General features: G+C 41.4%; 1 protein-coding gene across 1 annotated transcript; it reads right to left on the bottom strand.

The window, feature by feature from the left end:
* Positions 1-7,128: 7,128 nt before the first annotated feature.
* On the bottom strand, positions 7,129-8,664 carry GJA3 (gap junction protein alpha 3). Its single transcript, XM_086481804.1, has one exon. It carries the CDS (start codon positions 8,662-8,664, stop codon positions 7,129-7,131), a length of 1,536 nt encoding a protein of 511 aa, XP_086337930.1.
* Positions 8,665-11,572: the final 2,908 nt, after the last annotated feature.

Consider the following 11,572-nt stretch of genomic DNA (forward strand, 5'->3'; position numbering starts at 1 on the left):
TTCACTGTGCCCTGTGGATGAGTGGGGCACACCTTTCACCTTTCCTCCACAAGCTCACAGCAAGATGCCTTGCTTAATGTGGCAGCAAGGAGTACCACACCGTCACAGATGCCTTCACAGATCAAAAGCAGCAACATTCGTATTTCATACTCCAGCCAGAAATCCTGTAGGAGACAGTGGAAGAAAGGAGACAGCAGCGTGGCTGCGCCCCAAGGGAGCGAGAGCCCAGCGGGCAGCTGCGTCTGCACCAGCCGATGTACTCTCGGGAGTATTCTGACTGTCCACTCTTCTGGTGACAAAATTGTGGAACTTTGTGATGAAACATGCAGCTAAATAGAAAGCATGCAACATATTCTGGCCACATACATTTGTAGTAAAAAGTGCTCTGGTCAGAGGCAAGTGAGTTATCTTTAGCAATACAGCTGGTATTACCGTATGACCTTATTCTTCCTTAGATTATTACTGCCAAGCACGTCTCAGTACTACCCCTATATACTCCTGTCAGTTTGCTTTCCCCCTGCCCAGTCTTCAAAGATAGTGAATAATCTGGTTTACCATATGGAAACACCATGTGGAGCAGAAACAGCACTGCCTGAGCACAGGAGGCACCAAAAAAATACGCTCGACTGTACTAACAGAAGACAGACAAACACTCGGTACTACAGGACAGAAGCTATCCTGCCCTGTCAGGTCCGTGTAAGTGCTGCATATGAACTAAAAGTTGTTTTAACACTTCTGCAAGAGTCACTCAGTCTTGCCCACACTGCTGCTTTTCACAAGTTAAACTTCTTGGAAACTTGGACCTGGCCTCTTCATGGGACTATCAAAACTTAAGGCTAACTTGCCTTTAGCACATTGTACATTTTCAGTACAACATTGTGTCACGCTTCTGTGTGCTAAACTGTGACCTTTGCCTGCAAGGGGCAAATCAGCAAATTTCAAATGCAGCGGGTGCTCTGCGTTATCCCCAGTAAGGACGCGCTTCCCCTGCACTAAAATCCTTCGTGCGCTTACAGGTAACAGTCTCATTAGACACACCAGCCAGAGGGATAAACCAACGTTGGTGAGTCAGCACGGGGAGAAGATGGGAGCCGCTATTAACACCACACGGCACAGCATGAGATGAACAGTGACTCGTGTGTGTCAAAGTAAGAGCCAAGGGTGAAACCTGTATTCAGCGGAAGGCAGAGGTGGACCTCCCACTGATTTCGAGGGGGTCACCATTTCACCCATTCCACCTGCTGGAGAGGGTCTTGATCACACATATCTTCTGGATTGTGAACTTCATTTCAAGCCACTGGGAGCTCTGCACAGAGATGAGCTTCAACATCCAGTTTTCCAAGAGATGCAATTCAGTGAGCACTTCGTACGAAGAAAGGAAGCAGCAGCACAAGTGAATAAAGGGCGAGAGCTAACTGACTTCGGTTAACTGGTCCAGCACGCTGGTATTTCAAAAGACCATCTACACAACCATGAAAATTTAATCTAAAAGAGACACTTCTGTGGTACAAAAAGTTTATTTAGTCATGATTTTGTAAACATATGAGGTAAATTAACATTTACATCAACTTGTTTCTTACAGAATTTAATACACAAGGCACTTCTTTGAAGACAGCACTTTTAACTGTTTGCTGTTTTGATTGTTACTACAAGTTCCTGACAGCCCAGAAAACTTGTGTTTGTTGTCAGATTGTCATGTAAGAGACAAACAACCAATAAGCAACAAGAAAGCTCTCAGTAAGCTTTCTTATGCTCTACAACCCTTTAACTGTGAGAAGCAATGTCAATAGGAATAGTAATATATTCTCCACCTTAAAGTATGTTCACATATCCTGCATAACTCTTCAAGGACTGAAACTTCTGGAATTTGATTGGCATCTTAACAACAAACTCAAAATGCAAATCTACAATTTCTTTTTCACACCAGTGTTTTTTGCTCATGCAAATAGTCCCGTTACCTTTAAAGGTCTTATTTGCAAGAGTAAAAGTAACTTGCATGAAATTGTATTTGCAGGCTCAGAACTGTATTTTTGGCTAGAAAGCAAAACATTGATCTTTTGTAAAACCTTCTACAATGTAACAGTGCAGTGTTTCTCCACAAGTATTTTGTTTGGAATTTTAAACCAGGCTGCAGATTTAGCTCATAAAGGATATATGTCACAGCTAGTTTTTGCACTGAACCTCTAAACACACAAGAAGGCACATCAATAATAATGAACCTTAGTTTATTTGGCAATAATTGAGTTCACGATGAAAAGTATCTTTTTCCATAGTGTGCTCACTAGATATCCAGCTCCTGGATTTTAAATACACAGAGAAGACTGATACTATAGCTCAGTGATCAGGTTAAATTGTCTTTAATGGTACTGCCTTATGTCTGAAGAGTTCCTGTGTTATAGTAAGACATTTCTCTCTAGGTTTAACATATTGGCAGAGTCATTCTTTCACTTCTTATACAAATGTAAACTTAGAAAACAGTTTATTTCATCCAAATGTGCAATCTGAAATCAAAAACTGAATGTAAACTTCAGAAAATCAAAATTACAAGAGCACACTTTTCACAAGAAAAATCAAAGTAAATGAAAGAAAAACATTTGGAATTTAAAAAAAAAAATCCCAACAACCCAGCCTGTTCAAATCCACGGTGTTAGTGTCTGCATTAAACAAAAAGACCTGATCCGATTTTTAAAGCTTGCCTTAATTATTTTACTGATCCTACACTTACATATTCATACCAGAAAACAATCTCAAGAGCTGCAAAATGTCAGACATTCAATCAGCTCTAAGTGCCTTGATGAATGACGAATATACTGAGCCAAATCAATCCCTGGTACCACTTTGCACACAACCGGCTTCCAAATGACACCAGAAAAGACACAGTTCATCTGCTTTTTCAGGGCATGCTACCTATTGCCAAGAAGCTATGTTTTTTCAGTGCTGTCATGGACCAACAAATTCAAGGAGCACTTTTTATCTATGAAACAAGAGATCGATTTTCATAGATAACATATTCCACATTAAGAAAGGGAAGGTTCTAGCAGGCTGTCTTCAGTTAATCAAAATACAAAGGGAAGAAATGTGGGGCTTCAAATTGTCTATACTTTATTTTCTTTTGGATTAACTGACAGCTGCACTCATTAAAAAAGCCCAGTGACAGAAAACAGATCAACTGTGTCCATGGCCAAGAAACTATGTATTTATGTGCAATGCAGGTATATTTTTACTGTATCTTTGTAAAACTACTATGAAAAATCTACTAATGAAATCAGTGATTTGGAAAATATGTTTCATGTAATCATTGTGGTTGGAAGGGACCTCTGGAAGTCGTCTAGCCCAACCCCCTACACTCCAAGCAGGGCCAACTAGTATCAGTGAGTTGACTTATTGCAAAAAGAGTAGCACATCATACACCTGGTAACTGGTCCAAAGAGTATCTCTTTCCAGTTTTCTCCTTTTCTTTTCCATAGCTAACTTTAGCATTTTTTTTCAAGTATGAAAGAACAATTTTCCCATGCTCATTCTACTCAAAGAGCAAAAATGGGCGGGTTTTTTTTTCAGTTTGCTTAATATCAGACATGATTCTGTTCTGAATGACACTTTTGCAATAACTTACCTACTGGTTTCATGTTAGAAGTGTGTCTAAGAACTTTCAGGATTGTGGCTTGAACAGCCATATGACCAGGCTAAATCAAAACATCATTTTCTACCAGTTCCCTCTTTGGAATTAATTGATGTGAAAGAGTAAAGAACTTGGAAATTAGCAGATTATTTCTGCCAACAGACTCTGTTCTGCAAGGTAGTTGGTGTTTGTACGTATTTTCTAGAACTATGGAAGTCTGCGTGGTTCTGCTTTACTGATAGCATGTGGAATTCAGTGATTATTCATGAGTAAATACTGAAGTCCTCAAAAACGGCCACAGCAATAAGACTTCTTTTCAATAAATCTGATTCCAGATGTGATACAGCAACTAAAAGCAGACGTAAGCACTAACGGCAGGGATGGGGGGCGGAGCGGGGGGAGTTCTGCCAAAACCGTTACCTGGGCTTAAATGAAGAAACAATTACTGGACTCCAAATGAAACTGTAGGTAACCAAGAAGCTTGTCGCTGTATAGTTACACGGTGGAACTTAAGCTGATCTTAAAACCACAAGCTGTGACTTGTAGCTTTGCTTTCTCAGACCAGTACTGCTTGGATGCGGAGGCTGCTCTGTCAGATTTCTCTTAGGGGTTGCAATAGCGTTACATTTCTCCCCCCGAGCTTCACCTAACAGGAAAAACGATCTTTTACAGCTTTCCGGTAGTTACTCTGCCTGGAAATACCATATATTCCACAACAGCACCTGAACTCTCTGCAGGTCTAACCACACACATTAACTTGAAAAGGGCAGACTACGTACCAGTGGACCCGAAGTTAAACCTATCTCTGTTGTTATTTTTTATACACAATATGACTGCAATCCTGCGGGACACGCTCTGAGAGGGTTGTACTAAAGTAAGGACTGCAAGATTCAGAGCACCATCAAACAACAGGTCAGTTTTGCTCTCAGGCATTGATATAAAAAAGCACATATTCCAGGTGGTCTGGTTTATATAAATACACTCCAGAGAGACTTTGACTTCATTCTTCAGAAGCATAAAAGAAAGGAAAATATAGCCCATGAATTTCGATGTACTAAAATAGAGATGTATACTACATTATTTCAGCAATAGAATTACTTGGCATTTAGCAAAACTTACAAAACTGCTACTATAGATGCTAGTAAATCTAAAAATTTTGAATGTTAAACTCTGCCTTTGTTTACATCTAGGCAACTTCATCAACTTTAGTCCAGGTTCAGCACAGTTGCATGGATACAACAGAAAGCAGAATTTAGCTTTTAGCTTTCTTGCAGAAGGGTTTTTATGGCTTATAACATAGAAAATTCACGAGAGCATGCCTGAAGCTGAACACTTAGTCATAAATATCTTTACTGTACATTGACTTTTAATGCAGCGTCTGCCCCCAAGATCAGTGGCAGCAGAAAGCCTTCTCCTCACCTGGTTCACCACAAGCAGGTCAAGGAAGTCCTGAGACAACATGCCCAAGGGTTGCAGAACAGTGCTTCTGATCATGAGAAACTCTTTGTGTCTACTCAGAAAGCAGTAAAAATAGATGTTTAATTTTGAGTGGTGGGAATATATTTTAACTGTTGAATAAAATAAACACATTCAGGAAAACATTTAACAGCAGAGATAACTGGCAATTGTAACTACTTGCTACAGGGTGACCCTGCTTTGCCTGAGTAAGGACTGCACTGCCAGGCCAAATACTTTGAAGATGCAAAGGGTCATCCCAGTGTGTTTGACTGCTCTTCTCCAATCACAATACTTCCGATTTATAGCAGCAATAGGACTGACTCCGAGCTTCAGTTCTTTTGGCTTTTGCTTAGAACAGAAGTTGGGCCTAATCCTCCATTCCTTTTGTACCCAAAAATCTCCCAAGCCTTATCAGGCATTCAGAATTCTGACTAACGTCTGTGAGAGTATGTGTTACAAAGGAATAAAGGACAGAGCCAGTTGTAAGGAAAGCTGCACCTTAGAAAAAAATACCCAGTAGTTTCCTCTGCCCATTTTTAAGGGAAACACACGATTTTCCAAAGCAGGATTTTAATGGCTTTATCTAAGGCCCCAAATCTACATTCCTTCTGGCTCCCAAAACTCCATGTGAATGTCAGTTTTGCTTGAATAAGGCCTGCAAGATCCATCCTCAAATCTTGCTCCTTGCTAAATTGAATGGAAATTCTGCAAGTGACTTTAGTGGGATCAGAATAGACCCTTCAGCCACTAGCATGTTGCCCAGATATTTTGGCCACCTTTTCTGCAATACCATATTGTCTAAATCTGTTTTCACTGACCTGTAAGACACTACGGATTGTTGTTAAAGGAAAGGGTAGAACACAACAGGAAATAATGTTGCTTTGGGAATTTTACCATTAGTAAGTTTCCTTCCCCTTACATTTTCTTGTAAGATCAAAGATCAAACTAAAATGATTAAGTACACAGTCAAATAACTTTAAACCTACAGATCAAAATTATTCTCAAAATGTTCAAATACTTAAAAATATGCACTCAAGTTTCCTTCTAAAAAGCATTTTTCCAACAAACTTAAGCGGATATCTAATAGTCTAAAATGCAGAGCTGTACTTTATCCTATTGTCTGTCCACGGGCAACGTATGGGGCCACAATGTGTTGAAATCATAATCCTTGCTTTCTGAAGAGAAATTGTTCTGTGTAATAATTTCTGAGGTGTGGTTTAAATTCCTGTCCTCCTCTAAGCAACTTCAGAAGTCATCTAAAATTATAATCAAACATGCTCAAACATATTTGTGGGCTTAAAAACATGGTCGGCAAACACTGGATAGAAGGTCAAACCGAACACTTCCTAACAGGTCAAGAGTAAAAAAAAAATTATAGAAAGATGAACCTCAAAAGTCTATTACAGGGGTTACCTAAACTTTGCCCGGCCGAGGACCACATCAGCAATTTGCCATGAGCACAAAGGCTCCGTTAAGTCGTGTTATGTGGAAGAAACCGAGTCATCTTTAATATGGCAAGTTGGTCCATAGAGAGGACAGGTGCCAGTAGGCAATATGCCACCCTCATGTTTGCCATAGGGCGACGTAAGATATGAGAGGAAGAAAATAAGTCATTGCATCTGCTCATTTAGAGCTTATGTGAAAGAGGGTGGAAGTGAGGGCAAGAGCAAGAGGGAGCTGACAGCCAGGCACATGGGCACTGGGGATATGAACATTCTTCTCAGATGAAAGTCAGCCTCAGGGCACATGACCAGCTACCATCACCACCTGTCACCTGTGCAGGCCTCCCCTATGGCTGCCCTTGGGAGATCTGCCATGGACATGAAGGAAAGTGGGACCGGTCCCCTGGCCCACGGGCTGCGCTTCGGCCACCCCTGACCTATAAGAAAATGTTGATATTTTTCCCCACTACAATTCACAGAGTGCAAAAACAGCAAGCGTCAAAGTTTGAAGCCCAGGCCTTCCCACCCACGCCAGGCCTGGCCTCCCCAGGCAGCTCCCCTGCCCACTCTGCTTTCCATCACCTGCTCCTTGGAGCAGAAGCGACCGCACTACACGGCCAGGTCATCTGACCTGGCTCTGCAGCTGCTCGACTTACTGGCCCTGCTCAAGCGCCGCGTGTCTATGAGCAGCGGTGGCTCATGCATCTCCACGGTGGTGCAGGCAGCTGAGACGGGCCGTTCCTCCGGCAGCTCCTCCTCACCCTCCACATCCCACTTGCTGCCACTTGCCCCGCTCAGGCTGGTGCTGCTGCCGCTGTTGGCTGCAGCGATGGGCGGCCCAGCTGGGGGTGGGAGTAGCTGCTCCAGTGGCTCTTCCTGCTCGGGAAGGGGATGCCGGACACTGCTGGGGGTAGAGGAGCCTGCCGAGCTGGAGGGCAACTTCCCCTGCTGCCCAGCTGCCATGTTGACCCAGTTCTGCTCGGCTGCCAGGCCACGGCTGTTGCTGTTGAAGTAGTTGATGACAGCTGGCGTGGGCGTGGGGATGGGGGTCGGGATGGTGACAGGAGTGGAGATGGGCGTGGGAGTCACAGCACGGCGTCTCTCCTCAGGAGCTGGTGGAGCAACAGGGTAGCTGGCCATGGAGGCCATGTTGGAGGGGGGCCGTGGTCTTGGAGCAGCCGTGGCATAGTACGGTGCCATGGTCACCGGGGCCAGCAGCGGTGTGACGGCGCGGGTGTCAGGCAAAACAGGGGGGGGTACGGCTGTCGTTACCACCACAGGTGGTGCTGGTGGCGGCAGGGAAACAGGTTTGGACTCCCCTGTTACCATGACTGGTGTCATTGTTGCAACAGGCATCTCAAGGCTGTACCGGCTTGTCATCCCCTGCTTAAGCTTCTTCCACCCCAAGTGATATATCTCAAGCATGTTCAGCAGTAGGGAGACAGAGGCCACCACCAACATGAAGATGATGAAGATAGTCTTCTCAGTGGGCCTTGAGATGAAGCAGTCCACAGTGTGTGGGCAAGGTGAGCGGCTGCACTGGTAGACTGGCTTTAGCTCGAAGCCATATAGGAAGTACTGGCCCACAATGAAGCCCACTTCAAACAGAGTCTTGAAAATGATGTTGAAGACGTAGGTACGGAGCAGGGCACCCCCCATACGGATTCGACCACGTTCATCACGAATCGGGAGCTTCTCTTTCCCCCTTTTGACAAGAGGATCCTTGATGTTATTGCTGCCACCTCCACCACCGCTGCCAGATGCTGCTGCTCCTGGGTAGTTGCTGTCTTTGACGCTTCCCTTCTTTTTCAGCTCCTCTTTCTCTTTCCTCTTCTCCTCCATGCGTACAATGTGCAGCACATGGCCCAGGTAGATGAGGGTTGGGGTGGAGACAAAAATGATCTGCAGCACCCAGAAGCGGATGTGAGAAATGGGGAAGGCTTTGTCATAGCAAACATTTTCGCAACCAGGTTGCTGAGTGTTGCATGTAAAGTCCGACTGCTCGTCTCCCCAGACCTCCTCAGCGGCAGCCCCCAGCACCAGTATCCTGAAGATAAACAGCACCGTCAGCCAAACCTTGCCAATAACCGTGGAGTGCTCCTGCGCATTCTCTAACAGTCTCCCCAGAAAGCTCCAGTCACCCATTGTTTCAGATTTCTAACCTACAATAAGAACATTAGAGCAATTAGAGCAATGTTAAAAAAAATCTTATAATTACACAATGCCGGGGCAGAACAGATTGATCCTTGACAAACGACATTTCTTAAATGCACTTCATTTTCCAGAATATTGCACACTTATCTTAAGAACTATGTAACCCTGTGACCATGCAGCCATGGGTTTTGGTGAGCAGAGAAGTGGGATGCTTAGTGCTTTCACCTAGCCAATGCAGATTTAAGTGTCTATACACCACAGGCAAGAAAGATTCATAACTAGAATTTCTACAAGATTTAAATACTTAAAACCCATGATTGCTCAGTTTCCTCCATCCGAGATGCCTCTAACTGTTTTTGTCTATTTTTAGAAAAGAACAGATGGAAATCAGTTCAATTAAACAGAATACTCCCTCTATTAATGTGCCTGCACTTGTATCAGAGTGTGATACAAAGTTTGCCTAACTCTAATAATTTTATTATCAGGACTTACTTACTTACTCCAGCATTCAGGAGGTTAGTAATGTCCCAGGTCTCTGCTATTTTTGTACTGCACAAACACAGACAAATAATCACTCAAAACCTACGGAATTTACAATTTAATTTTGGAATGTGTACACCACCAACAAACATGTTCTCAAAGCCTAGTTGTGTTTGAGTCTCTTTATTTCTAAAAAGAGAATTATCTGAGTAACTTGAAATATTGGGAAGAATAAGGAATTCTGAGAGGAATGGTGGAAAGTTTTCTGTGCCATTTCCCCTACTATCCCACCAGCTGGTGTCACTGAACCACATGTACTGCAACATTATTTAAACAAATGAAAAAAAAACACCTTAAGGGCACTTCAGCAACAGCGCACAGAGATTTTCTTGGAAAAATAAAATTACATCCTGTGACCTTATTTCTGTTGCACACAACTGGTATATATTCTCAGCAGTTTCCACCAATTCAGGTATAACAGGCTTCTCATGTCCAGTTCTAGGCAGTGACACAACTTCTGATTTGGAAAGGCTTAAAGCAGAACATTTTTTTTTTTGAGATCCAATTACTCACAAGCTGCCTTCAACTGAGAAACAAGCTATTATCGCTGGTACCACTTCTGTCATCCTTGGCCTGTTCCTGATCAGTATATATGTAAGAAGGACATTTCATTCTCCTAATGAACACACTTCTATACCTTACATGTCAACCTTCAACTGAAAACAAAATACAAAAATTCACTTCTAGCTAACTTCAATACCTGCAGAAATACTTATATCTTAATTACGATTCAGATGTAACAACTTGCACGCAGAAAACCACCAGCAATCAGAAAAGACTGATTATCCTCTTGTTTAAAAATCTCAGAATATTTTGTAAATATAATTGAATTGCACTTTACTCCTTTCCTTTTCAACTCGCAGTTCTTTTCCAAATATCCATGTGTCTTATAATTCCCAAGAAAAAAATGCGTGCATCGTTACAGGTAGGAATTTACCACTGAGAAAATGTACTATTCTAAGTACTACATTTAATGTGATTTCCAAAAATGATGTCACTGTTTTTCCAGAGTAACCATTTCCAAAGTCTATACTGAACTTCTACTAGACTTTTAGTTAAGGTATATAAAGAAAGTAAAGTTCTTTAAGTTACTTTTTTAATTTGATTTTACTATGAAGCAATGAAATACTTTTCACATAAAAAGCGACAACACACCCATTAGTATTTTGTATTTTGTAAATCCTAGAATACTAATTCACTTTTTGTCCCCACAAAATTAATTCAACAAAAACTTCCCCTAAAAAAAAACCCAACCCCAAAACTATTCTACAAAAATACATTCTCTTTAATATAATTGAATTCTTTTTCCAGCATAGCATGGTAAACTGCAAATGATGATACTAACCATGAAATACCAATTTTGTGTAGTAATGTCCCTGGTCCTAAACAATTTTTATCATTTTTTTAAAATATATGCAGATTTTTTTAAAGAGTGTGGGATTTTTTCCCCTCCTAAAATAGTAGCCCAAAACTGAATACATTGTTAGAATACTTTATTTTTATAATCCTAACTTAATATGTTTATATGATTTTAAAATTTAATCCTCAATCTTAATTTTATGAGGTTTACAACATTTTGGATGGTGAAGTAATTTTAATCTTGAGAGTATTAATTTTTCAGGACTAATGAATTAATTTTGTGTCTTTTTTACTCAAAATCATTTGAAGATATACTCAGTTTAGTTCTATCTTTGGACAGAAATGAGCTGTTGTTTTGGAATGTTCTTATTTTGTGCAGGAATATTTAGGAACAGCAAAATGAATAATGTGATAGTTGATGGATTAAAGAAATTCAACATAACCCCAAATCCAGTATTCTGTTTCTGTGCTAGTCTTTGCATTATTCTGTGCCTCTCAGTTCAGTTCTCTCTACCTCACTCTTTGTTTTCTGTGCAGATCAAGCAAAATAGGCAGCTGAGATAATAAGTAGTCAAAGTTGCTGTTTGTTCTCCTGTTACTAATAGCAAGTTTATTAATCAGCAGACGTTAGGACATTAAATCTTCTTTAATTCATTAACTATGGTCTATTTTCAGCACGGCTGCCATTACCCTTGTGTCCAATGGCACAGAGGCTGCACACTGATCTCCATAAAGACAGATATTACCTTCTATTGTTCCATTGATCTGCCCTCACGAAAAATTATAACCCCTGAACTGTAAGGTGAACAGAGGTGGTGATCTTTTTTTTTTCCTCCTACAGGCACGCTGTAGTATATCTCTGTCTGAGATCAATAGGCAATGTTGACTACAATGAAAGTAGGATTTTTTAATGCTTTTCTGAAGAATTATCTAGTGATTAGTGGAAGAAGAAAAAGAACAATTTGTAGAAAGTAAAGGAAAGATGACAAATAATACCATC

This window comes from Leptosomus discolor, chromosome 1 (assembly GCF_034619465.1).
Source record: "Leptosomus discolor isolate bLepDis1 chromosome 1, bLepDis1.hap2, whole genome shotgun sequence".
NCBI classification, from domain to species: Eukaryota; Metazoa; Chordata; class Aves; order Leptosomiformes; family Leptosomidae; genus Leptosomus; species Leptosomus discolor.

Excerpts from the sequence above, each read along its gene's own strand:
- GJA3 (XM_086481804.1), bottom strand. The coding sequence starts at position 8,664 with ATGGGTGACTGGAGCTTTCTGGGGAGACTGTTAGAGAATGCGCAGGAG.